General features: G+C 39.2%; 1 protein-coding gene across 1 annotated transcript in view; it reads left to right on the forward strand.

Moving 5' to 3' along the window:
- Nucleotides 1-22,405, forward strand: part of MIPOL1 (mirror-image polydactyly 1) — a 166,234-nt gene that overhangs the window by 131,552 nt on the left and 12,277 nt on the right. The window contains exon 12 of the mRNA XM_009280687.1: nt 13,459-13,689. Within this exon, the coding sequence (XP_009278962.1) occupies nt 13,459-13,689 (231 nt within the window). The remainder of the gene's footprint in view (nt 1-13,458; nt 13,690-22,405) is intronic.

A 22,405-nucleotide genomic window follows, 5' to 3' on the forward strand; every position in this document is an offset into this window, starting at 1 on the left:
TTAAGTGGGCTAAACCTAAGTTTATCACAGTAGCTATTGTATTGCAGCAGTCCTTCTGAAATGCAAGTACAGAACTGCCTTTTCCAGACAAACCATACACTGTGAGTGCCCTATTAATACATTTAATGTTTAATGACCAACTGTTTCTCCCGCTTCCTCTAAATTACTGTAAAGTTACTATTCCAAGGAGAGAAAGTAGCTTTTTATTCTAGAGAAGACTGTGGCATTCATCGCTTTGAGTGAGAATGTAATCTCAAACAGTTCATAATATTTTCTCTGCTAAAAGGCAGCAAGAATTTGGAAACCTTTCAAATAAGGATGAGGCTGCAAGAGAGAAAAAAAGTATCTGCTTTCCAGGTAGGTGAGTCCAGTTGTATTAGTTCAGGTTTGGGAGGGCGGTTTTGGTAAAATCAATTAATATATGTATAACTTTGTTATAGAAATGTTGCAGAGTTCCTTCGTTCTGTTAGTAACAGTGCAGCTCTTCATGACTGAGGGGGAAAAAACTGGTTTAACGAAGGAGGTGTTGAGCCTGCCAAAGTTGATGGAGGTGAATTTGGATAGCCATTTAGTGTGGGACAGCTAGACAGGAACAGAGAAGAATGTAAAATGAGTAGATTGCTACAAATTTATGCTTGCCAGAACAAAACAGGTAAATCGTTTGCGAGTTTAAAGACCCTGAGTTTGCAGACTTAAGTAAAGACATGCCTTTAAAAAAAATCCAAGATGATGCTGGTATAATGATACTTCTTTTGGACATTATGCTGGAGGAAGGTTACAAGAATGTCAAACACTTAAAAATGATTTTTACTCAACTAATGCTTCCATAATGGACGTTAATACTGTTGACATTACTCATGGATTGAATGCAAGCAATTTAGACAATAGATAGTATCAGGTGCTAATAGATCAAACGTAATTACTCTTGATGAAATAATTTTACACAGTTTAGCAAAATCGTTTCAATTATTCACTGTAAAAGAAAACATTGAGTAAAAGTGAAAATACTAAGCTTTCTCCTCTAGGGGCATCGTATGCATTTCTGAGTCATATTTTTTTCTTCATAGCAACCTTTCCTCTATAACAGCTTCCAGTGCAAGTTATTACAATTCTTTTTGCATAAGATAGGTCATGTGAAGTTCAGCTGTAGGTGGGGCCACTGTGGTAGATTGGGGGACAGTCTTAATAGATCCGTTTCATTAATTAAGTCATGCATTTTTTTATTAACAAAACCTGTATGTCAGGTTTAGCCAGCTGGGAACCATTCTTATGGTTGTTATCTTTGTCAGAAGGAATATTGTGAAAATAAGGAATTACTGTACACGCTTTAACTCCTGATTAAACAGAGGAATGACATCCGCTCACCCACTGTCCATGAAAAAATAACTTAGGGGCATATCATAGGCTTGAATCATAGGTTCTGATCTTACATATCTCATTAAGGTAAAAACTCTGTGCATCACATTCAAAATTTGCCCTGAAGGATTTGTGTCATACCTATTCCATGGTCATTGAGGTAAGCAAGTTTAAGGTCAAAATTTCAAATATCTAGATTATTTATTGTTTCTTTTTACTCTTGAAGGAACTTTATCTTCTTGCCCCTATTTTTGGATGCATAAAGCAATATTTTCTTGCATTCTTTCTCTTCTGGTGTTCCATTCCCAGAGATCAGGAGGAAGCAGGATTTCCAGGAAGTATTTAGTTGTACTAGACACTCAGAACGGTGTAAGCACCTACTGATGGCCACAGCCTTTAGCTTCTTGATACAAATGAATTCAAGGCACTCTTTACTAGGCTTTCTCCTGGTCCTCAGCAGGAAATGCGCTAATGACTTTCGCTGTCATTAGAGAAGATTGAACTGGGAGGAGCTTTCACCAAAGAGGAAGGAGAAGTGCTGTGAATTTGTCACTCACCCAAAGGAGTGGGAAGATGGATGGGTAACAAGGTTCACATTATCTGATTTATTTTTTCTTTTGCTTCTGAGCTATGCAGGATCTTAATGTTACCCAGGCTCATCTAACATCATATTCTGTTTGTTTCAGTCATATTCTGTAAAAGGGAATAATACAGAGGCTAGACTTCCATCCCAAGGTCTTTGGTACAGATACAGAAATACTTATTCTTCTATTTAGCTCTTCTTCCTTACCAAAAGAGTCATATAGTATTATACTTCTACAGTTGTGACAGTAGAATTTAGGAATTCTACTTGTGTAGGAATTTAGTTCTCCCTCTTAAGCAATGTTACTGCTTCTCTCAGAGTAGAGTATAATATCGGTTGAATGTGTATAAGCACAGTAGGCAGTATTCATACTAATAATTATCTTGTCCTGTTCAAAAAATAAATAAGGAATTGAACAGTGTTGAATTCAGTGTTGGCTAGATTTCACAAGAGCTTTTATACTCATTCAGTTTCCTTGTCAGGTCCTGAGAAAATAATTAATTCTTTGGTTCAGTGCAACCAATACATTTCCTGCTACAGTATTTCACTTTTACCTGCTGGTTATGGAGAAATGGTATGCTGGTAAAAAGAAAAAGCTGCAGTTTTTCTTGTGAACTCCTGCTTCATGAAGTTAAAACTGTTGTTTTCCTCTTCACTCAGGCTAAATTAAAGTGCATAACGATATTATTCTTTTATAGATTTGATTTCAGTAGCCCAATGGTCAAAACTCATGAGTGTAAAAGAAGAGAGAGGTGAGAGAAGCTGATTTAAAAGCTTTAGGATACAGAAATCAATTCAGCATCCGTTTTCAGCCACTTTCCAACCCCTACACTTTGGAGCTCTCTCTTCACTGATTCTTCTCCAGCAGCCGCCGGTCTAATCTCTCACTTCTCAAGAGGTATGCGAGTTATGTGATTCGGCTTCCAGTCGGTGGGCTGTATCCAGCTGATGGCCCCTTTTGCCTGGGAGGAAGCCAAGAACATCTTCTCAGGTAACAGGGATCTTGGGCTCACAGCAGCTCGACAAAGCACAGGAGGCTGCTATCGCTGCCTGCGCCCCACGGTGGCAATGGTGGCTGAACCTGCAATGGGGAGGTAGAAACTGCCTCCTCCTGAGAAACTGTTGTGTTTTTTCCATAAAGGTCCCAAACCCGGATCTATCTGCTGAGGTTAACCAGGCTGATGTGCATTGCCAACACACATACTGTTAATTAGCTCTTTTGTATCTTCCCATGAATAATAATTTGCACTAAGACTTGAACCAAGATCGGGGCCTCAGATTTCCAGATACAGAACACGTAGGTAATAAGAAGCAATCCTGGGCCCGCAAAGCTTAGAATTTAAGGAAGACAAAAAGCAAGGGAAAGGCACTTTACTCCCAGTTTCAGCATGGCAGGCTGAGGTTTGCATGTTGTGACTTGCTCAGTACCACACAGAAGACGTGAAATAGAAGAGCTCTGATCCCCAATCCACTAAATCATTCCCCCAGCATGCGTCCTTGTTTCGCATTAAGGAGAATGGCCCAGACAAGTCTGCCCAGTTGCTTCAGTAAGCATTGGTACAATAGGGAAGCAGACTTCCCCTATATTAAATTTCCCAGGCGTTCCCTTTATCATTTAAGCCATCATTTTAACTGCCTTGTTTCATAGCGCTTAACTGTCCAAGGAGCTGTATGATTTGTATGAATAAAGGTTTGGCAGCAGCAGCTAGGTAAGACATGGCTTACTGAGTAGCGATACGTTGCCATTGTGTCATTTACGTGGCTTTCAGGAGGTGACTTGCTAAGTGTATATCTGCATAGCAATCCCCAAACCAACTGCATTTTTGTATGGGAGAAGCCATGATAGCTTTAAAGTAGACGTTATGGGCATCTGTACCAGTCTGGAGGAAGGTTTCCAGACTGCAGCACATGCAGTCCTAGTGACTCACCTGCCATTTCAGAGTGGCACATGTTGCTGTGGACAATACCAAGAAGGTGGGGAAACCATGTGCTAGGCACACTCACCTAGAGTTCGTCCATGTACCTCACTTTTTGGCACATTGGTGACCACAGCTGGGCATGTGCTGGAGTACAGGACACCTTGTTTGCCTTTGGTCAGAGTTGCTTAATATTTTTCAGTAACACCTTTGGGAAAAATCAGACAAAACTGTTCAAATACTCTCTGTTTTATTTTCCTGGGGCAGGGGGGAAGTACCCTTAAATTAAAAAACATGGTATATTTTAAATTTTTTTTAAAAGTCATTCGAAGATTTTTAACCAGCTGAATCATTCAGCAAGAAAGGAATGACAAGAGGGCAGAGCCCCATGTGAATTCCCCTCCCAGGTCTGTCACACTGAGGGTTTCTAGCTTTAGCGCTACTCAGCTCATCCATGAGATCATCCCTCTCTCAAATTCCATATGTATTTGGTTATTCCATCTTTGAAACACGTTTCCATTCTTTGTATTTCTTTTAATTGCCTTCTCCTGGAGAGACTCTTCTCTTCCATCTACTCAGCTGGATGTTCCTGGCCATGCTGGAAGGCAGGGCTGGCTTCCAGCCCAGGGTCCAAGACAGCTTCGTCTCTTGCTTTTCTGGTTCAGTGGGGGCGTTAAGCCAAGCGATCACAATAGCAAATCAGGACAGCCATAAAATTCACAATCATGTCTGATTTATAAAGATAACATTGCATTAAGTACAAGATATTTTCTGAGGTTATTAGTAACAGGCTTTCTTCAGCTGGTCACTCCTGAATGGTGCCATGCGCTTTACTGCTTGATTGATTTATATGCCTTTATGATTTTAATTAATACTGTTTTCATCAGAGCCAATTACTTGTGATTTGAAAACTCCAGGCTGTTCAGTTTATCTATGCCAGTGTTTGGGAATTATTCCTGTGATCTTTATTTTTGAAATCTATTGAATGGCATCAAGAGCACTAAAGAGGCCATTTAAACACTGGGGAAAAAAATGCTTATACTTCTGAGAAAACATTTGTGGTGATTCACGTTTTGGAAACTGAAACACTATCAATGTTTAATTCCCAGATTATTTTCCAAGAAAAAGCTTGGATCCACTGCTGAATCAGTTTCTTCAAAATACTTAGGCTCATACTGAAGTTGGATCATGCAGAGAAGGCTGGAATACTGTGCTGGGGGAGGAGGTCAGGAGACTCCTCCATCCTCCGTCCTGTGACATTAGCACAGAGGCATGGAATAAGCCTATCTAAGTCTCTAAGGAGACGTTCGGATCCTACCTGGCTGTAGCAGAGGGGTACACGCACTAGATGTTAAAGGCTCAGGATAAAAGTGTTTCTCTGTTTAGTGATCTAGGCAAGCTGCTTTGCACAGAAAACTAGAAAATCGAAAAATGCTTAATAAAACTCATTAGCTGAGAATATACCCACTTGAAGATGGGAATATTTGCTGTACGGGAACAAAAAGCCTCTGGATCTTAGCATGACTATTTTAGAGTTGTTTTTGTCCGTGGTGAAAAAAGGCTAAAAATCCTACGCCATCTTGATGTGAGTGAGAGCTAAGAATTTTACAGAAACTGAAGCCTTGTAAGAAAATCTCAAATGTGCACTTGTATAACAGGTTTTGAGCGAGTCTGGCGCAGTATTTACTACGACAGTATAAAGGGCTGGGTTCCTTGATGTATATTTCTAGTTGGCATTTTATCAAGGAAATAAACTTTGGTTTTTCTTTATTTTGTGACATGTGGATTGAAACTACATTTTCTCTGTCCAAAGCCTTGATTTAAAAGCATTAGATCATTAAATTAAGTGCTTTTGCATAAGACTAAAATTGTAACTGAACAAATTATTTATGCAGAGAGAAGCAAGATAAAGTTTCTTTCAAGAGTTCTTTAACATATCAGATTGATAAGAGTCAAAACACCTTTACTGCCATTAAATATTTACCAAGACTTGGCTTTTGGAAGAGGGGCAGTTCAGTGCAGTGTGTTTGGCTCCATGCAATGCTATTGATTAGCTATCAGAAGGACATAGTTAATGGGTAACTGGAGGTATTACAGAGCACTCCACATTCTTGTCAAGTCTTTTCTCTGAAGATGACCTAAAATAAAGTCAGTTACAACTGGCGTTCACCCTGCGACAGATTGCACAAGCTCACCTACGGTATGAACAAAAGGTTCACAAGAATCAGTTGACCAGTGCTTAAGCAATCCTTTCTAGTAGTTGTTGTCATCACTGCTGGACTTTAGAACTGCACATGTTTACATTTAATTAGAAAGAACACACAGTTTACATCGCACAGTAGCTATCAGTATCGAATCAGAATTGATTTCCGCTCTCTTTCTCAAATGACTGTTTCCTTCAGACTAATTAAAAAAAGGCACATAACAAAATGACTCATATAAATTTTAAAGCAAAGTAAACACTATTCCCTGGAGACAAAAATAAAAGTCAACAGCACATAGTCATTACATTGAGCTTGTTTTCAGGTGATTCTGATGCCTGCATTATGATATATATCAGTACTACCAGATTTATTTTATACAGGTGTATATATGGATGTGTATATGAAGTACGCCTTTGCACTGAGCGGAGGCTTCACTGACTGTTTCGGCTTTCAGGGTCAGGATTCTTATTTGTTTCATCTGAATTGTTGCAGTTTATCTAATACAAGAGGTGATTCACTAGTATTACTATTTTTTGCAGAAGGATTTTGTTCATTTCAAATAAAACTGTTTGTGTGTAGGCCACTCACGTTAAATGGAATTCAGAAGCCATTATCCTTACCAGTGAGAAGCTGCAAAGAAAACTAAAGGCACGAACCAAATTAGCCTTAACTTCATGCATAATTTCCAGCAAAGAAATCTCTATTAGATTTTGTTAGTTATGCAGGCAAATCTAAATTCAAACTACGGTGACAGGAGACATCATTTAAGTCTCCTAGCAGAAATGCCTGACCCTTGAATGTGCACATTCTTCGTCATCAGGAAAGATTTCCGTGGTTGGCATTTTGGAGAGTAAAGGTTCAAGCCAGCAATTTGCTGTGTATTGTCAGGTCCATGGGAGCTGAAGGGGTTGCAGTCCAGATCAGATTGGTAGGTAGATGTGTGGAGCTGTAGGAGCTGATCCTGAAACACCTGCTCAGAAGGCCTGATGTTCATTTATGCCATAATACCCTGGTTTCCATGTAAGAGACGGTGTTCAGAATGAAGCTCTTGGCAAGCATCATCAAAAAAAGGAAAAAAGTAATACATACTGCATCTATTTTCTACCTGGTTTAGTTGGTGTACCAGCAGCTCTATTATTTTAGCGCACAACCAGAGTTACTGCTTTCTTAATTAAGTTTAACTTTGAGGAAAAAGGTGCACTGTTCTTAAAACTGATGTTGTCAAAAACATACTCGAAGTATAAAAAATAAACCGCTATGACCTTTAGGACAAGATCCTCCGTCTCTTTTCCACTGAGTTTGTGTTTCTGCAAATCCCTGACATAGGCAATTTCCCTGCTGGCCCGAAGCCAGAGTCGCTGGCTCTACACCACCCACGTACACACCCCTTCAGTGATCCATGTCAACCGAGTGGCCTCCAGCAGCCAGCAGAGAGGCGCAGGGGCTGCCAGTTCAGCCCGGGGACTGGGAAGGTGAAAATACCTCTTGTCTTTGAGCCGGCTGTGCCCCTCCTCCCTGCCTGCTGCCCGCAGCTGAGCCAGGATCTGCTCTGCCCCTGCTACGATGCGCCCGCTTCCCGGGGAAAGTGGCTGGAGTTTTGTGATACACGGTAAAACGTGGAGTTGCTGGCACCGTCTTAAACATCCTTTATATTCAAATACTGAGGTTACTCTTGATGACTTGATGCCAGTTCTGTCTTCGATTAATAGATAAGGTTCCCTCTGTATTTGCAGTGTTACCTAAACAATCTGTTACTGTAGGGAATAACTACAGTATTACAAATACTAAGTTAAAGTTATTTTGTTAACTAAAGCCATTGGCAAATATTTAAGAATGGCCAAAGCGTATGAATTGGCAATAAAGAACAGATACAAGATAGCAAAATTCTTTCTTGTAACTTCTAGTATGATAAAGTAAACACCGTACAAAATAAAATTATTTTTTAAATTTCAGATTAATTTTACTTAGTTAGAAGCAAGCCTTCAGGGCTGGATAGTTGCACTCTGTGAATGCTTAGGCTAGAATATGCTAATACAGCCAATTCCCTGTCAAAACATGACAGGAATATTTTACGGCAAGCTTGGTTCTAGGAATAGCATGTAGTCTAGTAAAACTGTGAAAAATATCCACAATAGTTGCTGTTGTATTGAAAACACAGTCCTCTAATTTATGGAAGAAATTTGAGAGCCTGTGAATGTGTGTCTTGCAATTAACACAGGTACACTGTGGAACCGTGAAGATGTGTAATTAATGTTAACACGTATCAAGTAATATTCAGGATTAAAGCATAAAATCTACAGTAGTCTCTTCTGTAAACTCAGGTGCACTATATCTGAGAGTTGATGTATGTGTGAAAAAAGCTGATGCTAAGTTACCATCTTCCAGGCTCTAATTAATCAGTTAGAGATAACAGAGACCCCAGCTCTAGGTGCGTCATGTGCTCAGGAAATTCAGGTGCATTTCTTAGCTACAAGCTATTAACTGTGGCTCTGTGGATCTAGCTGAAGAGGATAGTACCACAGCTGAAAAATCTCAAAAACGTCTCCTTCTGCTCATCAGTATCATGTATGTTTGGCTCTGTTTCAACCAAACATTATTAATCCAGAAACTATTTTTGTGGGGGTCCTGAACCATTTGATGGTGTGGTGAATGTGAGGAATGATAGGTGATGCTGCCTGTTGCGTGCGTATCGCTATCACGTGAGGCTGTGCTATCTGAGCAATTTGCCCAGTGGCTGCATGAAGTGAACTGGAGACATTTGATTACTGTGCAATTCCGTAAATGAAGGGTTTGTAATGGAGGTATGGTTTCCGATTATTTCTTGTTGAGAGCATGTCTCAGCAGTCCTTCAACTTCAAGAAAGACTCAGATGATTAAATCACATGCCCCATGTCCTTACTACCTCTCCCAAGCTAGTCACAGGGGAACGGTGTGGGCACTGCAATGGTCCTGGAGAGTGAAAATGAGGCTCAAAAGAAAATGTTTGCTGCTTGGCTTCATCAGAAGACCGTCTGGGTTTAGTTTTGTCCTAAATTCAGACTGTGCTGCATCTAATTTAGCTCTTTCAACAGTGATGGGTCTCTTTTCAGTAGTGAATCTCAGAGCACCTTGCAAAGGTAGTATTGTGATTGCTCTTTTTTAAAGACGAGGAGACTGAGGCCCAAGGAGGAAAAATGTGTTTGCTAGTGGCCTTTAATTTGTATTTGTTGAAATGTGGAAGTTCTAAGATGGATGATAGTCAGTTCAAGCTTTCACTGTAGATAATGAACCTGTGCTTGAATCATCTAGTGTCCAGACTGTTTGGACCCTTGTACAGGTCGCAGGTTTCTCTAGATCGTTTCAGGAGAGAAGGCTGAAACTCAACCTACTGCTCACTGTGGATCCATATTCACATGTAATTGAGTTTGGATGGTATGGACGTGCACGATCAGTGCCAATCTGTCAACATGTTATCCTGTAAAATCCTGAGGTTATATCACCAACCACCACAGAGAAGAAGATCAGTGGTGGGCTCTGTTCAACAAGTGCTTATCGTTGGGTTTGGTGAGAGAATATAAAATAAAGAGGATGCCTGAGCTCATCCTAGGCTAAGAATGCGTGGGTACACCACACACGAGAGCGCGACACTCTGTGATGGACTGTGACAGTGCAAAGAACATACTCTGCGTTATGCGTGACGTGCTACTGTTAAAACATGGTCTGCGGCCTGTGCACCACAGAGTCTAACACAGCTGCTACCTTCGGTTAAATTGGTGAGAGATGTTTGGGTGGTTGTACTGAAGAGAAAACACAGTCCTCTTAGCTCGTGTAATTGGAGATGAAGGAAGGCTAGTAAAATATTTGTCTATGGTAGGGCAATGCCATCTAGTTACCAGTCTACCAGCTGTCAGGCTCCTGACTCACATGTAATGCAAACTTGACCATTTTATATCCTCCACTTTACAGCAAAATGTCAAAGTCCTTCTAGGTGTTATGGGCTTTTTTTTTAATATTGTCTTATTGCGGTGTTTCCTAAGAGCACCTTTGAGGTAGTATTTTCAAGGTATCAGTGCTGCCTGGCCCTTGAGTGCACTCAGCGCTATGAAGGGACCCTCTTCAAAGCCATCCTGAGTGCAGGCTGAGGTCTGAGAGGTCTCCAGAACTTGAGTGTCAGAAACATTTGTGGTGAAAACCAAGGTCAGACCTACATGCCTTTGGGAACGTTGGATATGTTTATCACTGGGGTGGGGGAGGAGGGAGGGGACGGATAGGGAATGTTTGGTTTTTGCTGGGGTTTTTTTCTTCCTTTAGGTGGAAGGTTTCTCTGTGTTGTTCAGTAATTGCTTCAGGTGGAAAATCATTTCCCACCTTGCAGCAAAAGTATGCCTGGCAACGAGAGAAGTGTTATAAGAGCAGCACTTCATACAGTTGATTTTCAGCCAAAGTCAAGTCCCTCCGGGAGCAGTTACAACTGGTGAAATTTTTTAGCAAGCTTGAAGCTACTCTTGACTTTGGGGGATGAGGAAACCTCTTGCTCTCTGCAGGAGCTGCATAAGTAACATCATCACATGTCACTTTTTCTTCTGCCTGGACACAGTTAAGGTGGGCCCTTGAAGCTCTCAGATCCAAGCTGGAGCAAGAAAGAGGCCGTGCTGCCATAGTAAAGCAAAAGGCTTACTATAAATAACATGTGAATTACTTAAATCAAGGAACTGTCTGAATGCTTCTGTGACCCATTCTTCAGCCCTAGAACTCCCATTTGTTTTTGATTTATAGCATCAATATTCTTTGCAGAAATAATCTTCGGGACTTTAATGAAGGAATTTCAAATTAGTAAGTATCAAAAGGGACTAAATGAAAGTATTTTAGCAAAGCACATATTGATGGAAATCTGGCAATTGCATGCTTTTGGAAAAAAAAAGTTTAAAAGATCTATCAGCCACAGTGCCTTTATCTGGAGGAATCACACTGGCTACAAAATATAGACATATCAGAATCTATTGATCACTCTGATGCAATCATTATGAGTTAAAACATGTAATAGTGTATTGCTAGTGTATTGTTCATGGCCAGTCTTTGAGGAGCCCAGTTGTAGCCACACAGGGCCAGTATTTTTAGAATCTAAATAAATGCCTATATTTTTCATATGTTCTGAAAAAAAAGCCCTCAGCTGATGTGAACAAGTTAGAATATTTAGGCTATCCTCTTTTTTTTTTTAATCAGGGACCCATATATTCACTGAACAGTTGAGCTTCTGATCTGTTTTTTTTTTCTTTAATCTTGTGCCAGGTGTTTAAGAAGCGGGCAGCAGTGGTATTTTCGGTAACCTGCTTTCAGCATTATTTGCATACCTTTGTGTTTTTCCATGGTAATCAATGCTTGACCATAGTGGAACTTCAGTCAGTAAATTTTATGTGCAACTGTTAAAGTAATTTTATTTTTAATGAGTCTGTTCTAGGGATTTTAATGTCCCTTTATAAATATTTATATTTTCAGTATGTCTTCATTTAATTGAAAAGGTTCTTCACATCATTTTCAGACAACCTCAGGTAGTAGGCGTAATGACATATCAACACTCTGACCTTTTAGCTTCTGGATTTCTATTAGTTCATCCACATTTTGCTTGTTCATGTATATTATATTTTAGTTTGTATATGATTTTCCTCTATGGGCTGTCGGAATGAAGGGTGTTTTCCATACAAACACCTTAATAAACTGGAAAGGAAGAAAATATGCTATTGCATACTAGCAGCTGTCATGCAGACTGTGTCTTGAATATTGTAATCAGTGTGCACTGCTACTAGAAATCCACACTGAAATAATGTTTGATATTTTCCTGGTCATCAGTCAGAGGGATGGTCTCGAGTCAGATTCATCAATACAGCAAGAGCTTCTGATATTCATGAAGTTGTTTTGAAATTACTTCAATTATGTATCTAAAAACACTGCTCATCATGATATCCTGTTGCCATCACTTTTGTTATAAATGTCTTCCATGAATTTCTTCTACTGCCAGTGTCATTTTCCACTGGTGTAAAATTCACCAATGAATTATGGCTATGAAGAGATGGGAAGCAATTGTTGCTAATTCCATGGAGAGCTTGCTGGTGCAGGCTCCTCCCCTAGTAATCAGCTATTAATGTGATTTCTACCATTGCACCTTAATAACTCAAGCAGCTGGCTACCTACTGATTCCTTGGGAAATAATTCCACAGCAAACAGGCTTCGTTGAGAATTTTTTACCTGATGCACCATCTTCTTCTTTATTCTCCTTTTTTCACTTTCTTCTCATTATTTATAGGTAACCTGTCTGTCTAATATCCTTCTTTTTGCTTATTTTCCATAGCTATTGTTAGCTGATCCAGGCGTATTTATTTCTTTTAGCCTTAAGACCCTATTCAATTTCATTTTTAATTTCTGATCTCCCTTTGATTTGTCCAGAACTTTCTGGCACGCAAATACAAAGCATGTAGTACTGTATTCTGCTTTGCACAATGAAAGAGTATTATTTTTGTGCTCTATGATTTGGTATCTCTATGAATGTACCTCAAAATCATGTATAAAACTGAATGGGTTGAATATACATTCATGGCACTTCAGTGTGAAATAGATGGTAAACATGTCTACTTTTTGCCTGAGTGAAGCCAAAACAGTCATTCAGAAAGGACCTTGCAAGAAATTATGGTGAGGACATTATAGATATTAAAATATCCTGTGATAAAACCCTGATGCTGAAAGGTTACCTATCTCTGTCCACTGCAGAGAGGCTATTTAAGACACAGTATACGCTAGTACAGGTGTTAGTAGCTTATTTAAACCAGCATCAAGAAATATTTTAAGTTTCCTCTCACAAAAATACTTACCAAAGATCTTCAGAATTGGTTAGCCTGTGCAAATCATTCATATTTCTAAGTAATCCTGCTGATTTAATGATTTTAATTTTTGCATTGTAGCCTTTTTATTCCTTTCATTATATTGAAAAATCTGCAGTATTGCAATAAACCCCCTGTAGTTGGTGACTCTGCTTGCTAAAAGAGCCCTGTGCAACACGAGTTAATAACACGTCAGTAACTTACACCGATTAATTCAACTTCATGTAAATCACACTAACAACTTTTTGCTGCAGCTCAAAGGTGATCAGGAAGATGCTACAGCTGAAAAATACTGCCTTTTAAGTTTATATTGGGTAGGTTTTTGACTTCTTAAAATTCTGATAGTTGTTACATACTTCTAGAAGAGCCTCGTGGAAACAGGATGTTCTTTTTGTTACCTGTCACTTTTGAAATAAAACTTGTTTTGGTATTAGTGCATGTGGATCCATATATGATAATATTAAAAATATTAATTCAACTGAGTGTAGTATACTTGCAGCTCAGCCTTAGACTGAAACTTAGTAACGTGTATGATTTTGTTTTCCCAGCCTATACAAATCTTTGTCTGAAGGAATGAGTCTGAAGGACCAGCTTAACTGTACTTTCGGTACTTCTGAAGGTGGGCTGCAAGGCAGGGGGGATGTTGTGACCCTTACCTATCGCCAGATTGAAGATCTGGCAGCTCAGCTGCAGCAAGCTCGGTCAGAGCAAAAGGACACAGAGCTGAAGCTCCAGAAAGCCCTGGAGGCTTCACGGGAGGCCAATGAAAAAGTTCAGAAGTAAGTCGCTTGCCTTCTTTCAAGAAAAATTGCGGTTGGAAACCAAATGAAACGTTGTTTCTTCTGGTATTTTGTCTATGACTGAAAGTGCGGCAGTACTCAGAAAAGGTCCTCTAAAATTATTCCTTCTCTGTCAGCCGTTCAGCTCGTTACCTACTCGGTGTGAAGCCGATCATTTTAACAGTTTTATAGTATTATGCAAGTCAGTGTGCCTGTCATTGCTGTTATGGAAACTGCTTTCTACATGTGCAAGGCACAGAGGAAGTGTTTCCGTCTCCTATGAATGGTTTTCACTGTCTTTTTACTCGTGGCAATCCTATGGCAACAGAGTATTTGCCTTTATAATTGCATGGTAGAATATTAAAGTTCTCATTTTTGGTCTGTTATGCATCTGGCAGGTTTCATGCCACAGTAAATGCTGATGGGGTTGTTTACGGGTGGCTTCAAAATCTCACTGAAATCAACAGGAAGTCTCTGAGTCGGTGAACAGAGATTGTATTCTCTTTCCCATCATAAGATTCCCTGTTAAAAGGTTACTGAACTCCAAAACCTGAAGTTCATCTCTACTGAAGTCCATATTGTCATGTTTGTTACTACTGGCACATAAGCCTTTGAAAGTCTGATTGCAGGGACATAGGCGAACATGTAGGCAGAGCCTCTTCACAGTCTGGCACCTCTCATCTCTACATTACATTCATCAGCTGCAAAATACGCCTCTCTCACCCTTCCAAGGTGGTCGGTGCTGAACTGATGCAAATTTTTCTGTCTGTCCATATTTGTCTTCAACTTTAACATCTGCAGCATATTTCCAGAGTAGCCAGAAATTGGCGTATAATATATTGCAAGGACCTAACAAGAGTTCTTCCTGTTTAACAAAATACATGCTGAGTTCTCCTATTAAAAAAATAAAGAAATTATATTTTTATATTGTTAATTTATTTGTAACTACATAAAATAAGATAGGTATATATATGAAAATACATATTTTCAGTCATCTTTTAAAAACATCCAGTGGTTGTTCGAGAATCATTCAAATCTTTATTCTGAACACTTAGATATATTTGAAACTTCAGCAGATGCACGCTTGATAAAAATAAACCTACGAAAAATAATTACAGCATGTTAAAGAGAATATTGGCTAAACCTTTCTGTACATTGTTTAAAGTTGTTATTTCATTTCATTTTATTTCTAAATATTTACTAACCATAAATATTTAAGTGAAGGTTGGTTTTTGGTTTTGTGTTTTTTTAGTGAAACAGTCTTGTTTAATCCTGTGTAACCAGGGTGGCTAGAGTAGAAGTGCAGCCACAACCTGAATTAAAGTGGTGGTGATGCACTGCTATAGCGAAAAGAATTTACACAATTTAACATGCTCAACTACTTGGGAAAATTTTGGTCAGGTTAGTTTTCATTATTGCTAAGATCAGACCACTGAGCCTATAGCAAAATTAAACAATTGGGTGAAGTCTTTTGATGACAATAGCATGCCCTTTTTACCAAGAAACTGTGGAAATGCTCTGTGCGTCTTCCCAGCACCCGGAGTCATCCACCCCCATCTTATAATTCAACCTGCAAACAGATTAAGCAGCTGAGTTTGTGGAAAGTGTGTTTACTTTGAGCTAAGAACCCTTGTGTGACACTATAGAGATTCCTCTGACACCTCTGGGAGAGCTACACAGACAGTTCGTACTCATCAGCAGGGAAACCGGGCTGAGAATTCCCAATTTCTTTGTAACCTCAACCGCTTCATACAAATCAGTGTTTGGCAATTAGGCAGGAACTCATTTGTTAGCTTAGCTTTTTATTTCAAAGATGTAGGATGTTCTACATTTCAAAAAGGAACTGACAATTTATAAACCGGTCAACAGAAAGGCTTCTTGGTATTAATTACAGTAGTCTTAATTAGCACTGTCTTAAGAGGATGCTTATTGTAATTTAAAATGTAACACTACGATTCATAGCCTAAACAGGGTTCTAAAACGTCTGTTTTCTTGACTTCTTTTAAATGCTCAAGTAAAATTGAATTCTGACATACGAGGGAAGTATTTTTAGCGGTTATATAAAGTAGTTTCTCAGTATTATTCAGTAAAATATCTGAATAATGTAGCAACAGTTAAAAATCAGAAGAGGAAAATAATTATGAGCTTCATTAAGAAAGAACATAATTAGAATAATTAAAATAATGTTGAAAAAGGATGTACTTTGTATCTTCAAACCATGTTATTTACTGGTGTTCACTATGCCTTTGCTAATCTGTCCTCTGGCAACACTAAAGAATTTTTTAATATTCTTAAAAACTTCAGTGTTTGCATTCAGCATCATATGCAGAGCTTGAAATAGAGATGTAATTTCTCCACGGCATTGCCATCATGTCAGCCATTTCTGCACCCACCTGCAATTGTTGCTTTCTAAACGTGAGATCCAAGTCAGAATAGTTTTCCTGTGCTTTCTGTCATGAGACAAAGCATCTAAAAAATTTCTGGATCTTATCCCACATGAACAGCAGCTGTGAACCAGAAGGGGGATATACTGGAATCTGCTTATAGTGAACTTGGATATAGTAGAATTCTGTTTATACTGAAGTAGGGTGAACATCTCACATCGGCTCACTGCAGTGTGAGATATAAATTGCAACTGTGTGCTCTTGCCTGCGAAGATGATTTGTGGTGTGAAACAGGAAATGTTGATGCTCAGAGAGTGACCACACAGATTTAGCAGAATTTGTTTGAATCTGGTTTGATTTTGAAACATTAACAAGATGCAGATTAGACTTTTAAGAGAGCACTATTCTAGTTTATAAAGCAAATACACGTTTTAACTGTGTGGTGTATGTAAATAAATACATGTATGCGCACACATAGCAGTATGTATTTATTCAATAGGAAATTATGATGATCTGCGCTATACTTAATATTTTTAACATATACTCTGTAGAATGGCCATGACTATAATTTTCTATATTTAATTAATGTTTCTAATTCATGGTTACAAACAAAGAATTAGGACAGCGGCGCAGAATTCACCAGGAGTGTTGGCATAGCGCCACAGGCCCCCTGCAAGTTTGTCCTGCCAGAGAAGCCAGGAGCCAGCTGGTGCAGCCCCAGCAGGGAAATGGGGCTGACCTGGAGAAGGTGGCTGGAAAAGCCTGTGAATTAATTAATGCCTCCGCCAGCAGAGGAAGCAAGACATTTTAAAACTGTCCTTCCTGCTGGAACCTCTGGGATTGAGGAGTGGCTACCGATGTCAGTGAGATCAGAGGAGGTTATAATGTAACACCAAATCAATATTAGCCAATTATCAGTAAAGGTGGAGGCCACTTTTGATGTGTTTTTTCCAGGAAATGTTCTATTTTTCTGCAACAGCTTTGCAGCTGGAGTGAATTTTAATGTAATTTTTCTACTGAGGGCTTCTATTTTTTCTCACAATTTAATGACTCTAGCTCAGTAAAGCATAGCTCTCTGAGTGTGAGCACAGTCACCCTTGCACACTCACATAGCTGTGTAAGGTGGCAGCGGAGAGTGCGCATGTAGAATTTCTATGTAATCCTCTAAAAGTAAACACCAATCCACAAAGTAATGGTGCAATGCTAATATATACAGGTATGAAAATAAGCATAAATGGTGAGAAATACGCTGCTTGTGCACTTTGTCGAGGTAGTTCTTACTATGAACAAAGCAAATATATGTAATGAAAAACAGAAATTCTTACTTCATTCATCCTTAACTGTTTATTAAAGACACCTTCTTTTTTGATTTTGGGTTTTTTTTCTTTTAAGGAGGAAGTCAGGAGAGTTACAGATTTGTATAAAATACTTCAGTGGATTGAATACAAAAGAAAACTAAGCAATCTTCTTAATAAGCAGGTAGTTTTATCAAAGGAAATTACTATCTCTCATAAAAGAAATACTACCTTTAATAACATTTGCTTTACCTCTTAAGGTGTGATTTTTTGGCCACCTAACTTTCATTGTTACTGGAACACACCCTTTTTTTGAGTAGTCATGGATTACCCTCCAGCATTTCTGAACACGCTTTCTCTGCTTTCGTAGTCGCTCACTTAGTTTTGTTCCTTAGCTGATGCTGATAAGTGAGTCGATCGATGACACAACAAAAACAAACTGTTCTTACCAGCATTCGACAAAGTTGAAAAGAAAACAAAACTGGAAAAAAATAAGGAGCAAGCATTTATGAAGTGGTTAGAGTCCCCCTCTTCTGCAAGTAAAACTAATCTGCCTTCCGAGTACCGGAGCTGTGTGTGTTTCACATCAACGTCCAAGACGTTCTCCAGTGCTGGCTGGAGGGTCTAATCCTTCCCAGAATGATCCGAGCAGTGCAGTTCAAGAACAAGAATGAATATTTGAATAATCACACCACAATGTGAGGTGACCCTCCGACAGGGGACTGACCAGATACACATATGGATTTTGGGAAGACGCTCTGATGCTCTTTTTTAACACAGCTGTGAGAAGAATGTGGCTAAGACCCAGTAGTCTTTCTGGAGTATAGCTGGCAAAGGAAACCATGAGGAGAAGAGAATTTAACACATGGGTGTAAGAGAGTCCGCTTCATTGATGCGATCTGAGGGGAATGTCTAATGACTGGAAGAATCAAACTTGGCAATGAAAACACAAAGCTCTTTTCATCAATTCAAACGCAGACTCTAAAGCTGCAGATGGTTACCTCCAGCCTTGCCTATTCAGGGCAGGGTTGTATAAAATGGCACTTTGGTGAATACTAATAGATGAAAACAAAGATTTAATAACATAAAGATGTGGTGTTCATTTTTAAATGAGGATACAGGTCAGTGTCTCAGAAAAGAGTGAAATAAGTATCTTTATGTATGGGTCTAAAGTCTCTGGAGATTTTTAACTGCAAACATGATATCTTTAGTGCACAGATTGTATTCAGTACAACACAGCTATGCAGGGAACAGGCTAAAAGCAAGATTTCTGAATTATTATACTAATTGAGCCCCTTTGCAAAATGCAAATGTTGTTAACTAGTTATCTCCCTTTTAAAATCATACCTACATATATTTAGTTGAAGTATACATTGTAGCTTGTATGCTTTCAGTCACTCCTTGTAGATAAGAATGGAGCTAGTTAATTAGACATTGCAGGCAGAAGCACTGCACAAAAGAAACAAGTTTTACATTCACCGGGACTTAAAGCTGTTTGTTTTGGAGGAACCACAAAATGTCAGATAACTCGACTGGCTTTGTTTAAAATTTTAGAGACACATCTCTAATTTTCATATTTCAAAACAATAAATACAATTTAATGTCTTACTTTATTAAGATGTTACATTTAGATGTTCAGACTTCCCTATTAAAACTAGACTGCTTTTTTTATTACTTACAAAACTGTATTCTGGTGAATGTCAGATCAACACGTTAACTACTGGAGGCTAGGAGTACAGCTTCATAGATACTAATAGTTTCACTGATTTGTGTCAGTAAATAATTTAGCAGATGTCAAAAGTGATTTTGCTTTTAATGAAAGCCACTGTGCTGCCTGCTGCTGTGAAGTTCTGCTGGGATTCAATAGTTGGTAATCTTTTAATATCAGATAGGGGATAATTTAATTGGTGCTGGCATTTTCAAATGCAAAGTAAGTTCTGGTGACTTGTTGAAGAATGTAGATGTAGAGCTAGTTTCTTAGTTACAGCAAATTGGCTTAGCTCTGTCGCACTGAGTTGCGTTCATTTCTCCCAGTTAAGGATATGACCTGTAGTTTACTGACAAACAGATGCTGGTGGGTACATTCAAAATACAAGCGAGTGAGGGCAAAGTGCTAAGAATCTTTTACTTGCTACAGCAAGCCACGGAAGTCAATGGTTTTGAGAGTTTGTACGGAAGGAAATGGGGAGCCGAGGAAGACAACTCTTGTAGCAGTCTAAGATACCAAAGAAGATTAGCAATAGTTCTGGACTTTCAGAACTGGATCAAAAGTTATTAAAGGAGATTCAACATGGAAAAAACTGCTTGATGAGTACTAATGTGTTGGCTGCCTCATGCAATGATTAAAAGCAGATTATAAGCTCCATGGGGCCCATAAGAGATACACAATCTCCACAGGCGGGGTTTTATGGTGTTTAGGAAACCCACACTAGCCAGATGGAAGATTCCCAGACACGCAAAACTACCGCATATCCCAAAGAATTCTGCAGAGTGCAGCAGAGCTGATGCAAAGTTTCCTTGGCGTGCAAGACGTGAATAGGAACATGAGAAAGTCTAAAACACAAAATCTAGTAACAATCACATCATATCATATATGAAAATATTACCATTAACTAGGGTAGCAATAACAGGCAGCGTGAATTTATTGGATTTAGGGGCAACGGGCTTGGAAGTAGCCTGCTTTAGGAATTTAGTGAGGAATTAAGACTAATTGAAATGTGTGAAGAAAGTCATGTGTGATCTAACTGAAAGCAGTACATAGTGGGGTCAGAATTTATTTAGATACTTAGAATTCTGTGCTAACGCCAGTGACTCCTCTCAGAAAAATTCCCCTCAGACTGCATTAATATGCATGGTGAAATGATAAATTAGAGAGTCTTGTAGAAATACCTGTTTGTTGTAATAAAAGACTTGAGTAAGCCAGTGAGGTTATATGCAGCCTCAGAGAAATTCAACATATAGAGTGAAATCAGTTTTCTGGGTCTGGAGGAAATAAAATATTGAACTAGTATTCAAATCTAAGGTGAGCTGAACAAAGTCAGTCACTGGTGGCATATTCTCTGCACTGTTGTAGGTATATCGTGTTTCTATATCACTAGGCAGATCCTGTTTCCTTTGGTAAGGCTAACTTACTATTCATGCTGTACAAAAGGAAATATATCATTTTTGCAAAGCTGTAATGAAATGTATTTTCCACATTGGATTATATATTATCTTTATTGGATGACATTTCACTTACCAATTTTTGAATTGCGTACTCCATGTTACAGTCCAGGTAAAATTTGCAGGCTGTGATGGAGGGAGTGCCTGATAACTTAGTACCACTAATAATGATAACTTCCCAGCCCAAAGAAGAGAGGACTTGGGTTAGCATAAGCAGAAAAATTCTGACTGAAAAAATACAATCAACTTTTTGTCTTTTCTGCCTGATTCCTTGGAGACCCAAATGGAGAAGCACGTGCTGAACCAGAGTGATGCACGCTGGTTGCACCGAGATCCGCGCAAGGCAGCGTGACCTCAGATGTTTTCGTTCAAAATCTTCCTTGGCATCTGTGCACCCCCACCTCAGTTTTCTAAGTGGTTGTTTGGGTACTCCTCTGGGGTGTGACAGAATGGAGCTGAGTTTCCTCCTCCATCTGAGGAGATCCTGGTTCAAATCTCCTGTATCTCAGGGGGATGTTTCAACCACTCAGGTTTGGTCCGGATGCTCTCTATTCCTTGCCTTGAAGTAGTACCACATAGCAGAAAGTAATGCGGACTTCTCGGATCAGAGAGCAGTGAGTAGGCTACTCACCTCTGAGAAGTGAGACCTGGTTCTGACACTTTCCTTTAGGGCTTTTTCTCAGTTTTATCCGATGCCTGTTGAACATAAATACACAGCCAGTATCCGAACACCCATGTCCCATTTTCCAGGTGAGTGCCCTCAGTCACCACCCACAGAATCACACCTTCAGGTCTAATAACATTTCAGATGTTTCTTCTGTAGAAATTCATTACTTCAGAAAGAGAAGTAGAGAAGACTCTTCAGCCCTGGAGTGTACAGCTCTCCTGAGAAGTGGCAGATATGGGTTAAACCCAAGTTTTCCTTAGCTTGGCTGAAAGCTCTAGCTGATAGTATAGTTTTTTATACTCGTTTTAAAAAGGAGGAGTGGTAGCACTGCTGTTATCTTTGTCACCTTAAAAGAAACAAGTGGCCTCAGGTTAGTTTTAGAGAAGGGCAGCTTGAGGACCTCTGGACAGCTTGGAGCAAGACACTTAAACTGAGGGCCTGAGATTTTTAAAAAAAAAAGAACAAAAAACCCTATTTAGCTAGTTTAGGAGCCAACCCTTCTCCTGAAACTAGTTGTTGCAAATCCCATCTCAAGGTGCTGCCATGCTCTCTGTGCAGTCTGGAGGAGGAATGCACCAGTGCAGAGCACACATGGAGCTGCAGATCCCATTCTCAATACCAGAGTCCTGACGGACAGATCTGGTGATGTTCAGAATTACTGCAGCTGAGACCCTTTGTAGTACTAATGATTCATAATATCTTTTGACGTCTCATTTTCATTTGAAGGTGGCCCTTAATAGAGCAGTTTGTGGTATCAGTACCAAAAGTCTCATACAGTTATAATGTGTGATATTGCCAGAGCAGATTATGGGCTATCATTCTCATGGCTATTTTGGCTGTCATAAATTGTAGTGAGGCCTTTAGCATCTGACAGTTTATGATCAATGCCAGGATTATGTTCAGTGGTGTGCTTAACAGAATGAAGACAAAAAATCCCAACCAAAGGGAATGACAGGTAAGCCTTTCCTGCATTCCTTGCACACCCGAGATATCCATTGACTCCAGGGAGTTTCACATGGATGAAGAATGCAAAACTGAGCATACAGTCTAAGTCAAGTATTTATTTTCTTTGTGTAGCTATGGTTTACATTTACTTAACCTCTGTAAATTGTGGATTGCAGTGCAGATATTGTTTTCTTAAAGTATGGGTAGTTACAATATAAACACAAATATTTATCATCATTTGAATATTTATCATCTCAGCCTTT

This window comes from Aptenodytes forsteri, unplaced genomic scaffold, assembly GCF_000699145.1.
Source record: "Aptenodytes forsteri isolate BGI_AS27 unplaced genomic scaffold, ASM69914v1 Scaffold193, whole genome shotgun sequence".
NCBI lineage: Eukaryota > Metazoa > Chordata > Aves > Sphenisciformes > Spheniscidae > Aptenodytes > Aptenodytes forsteri.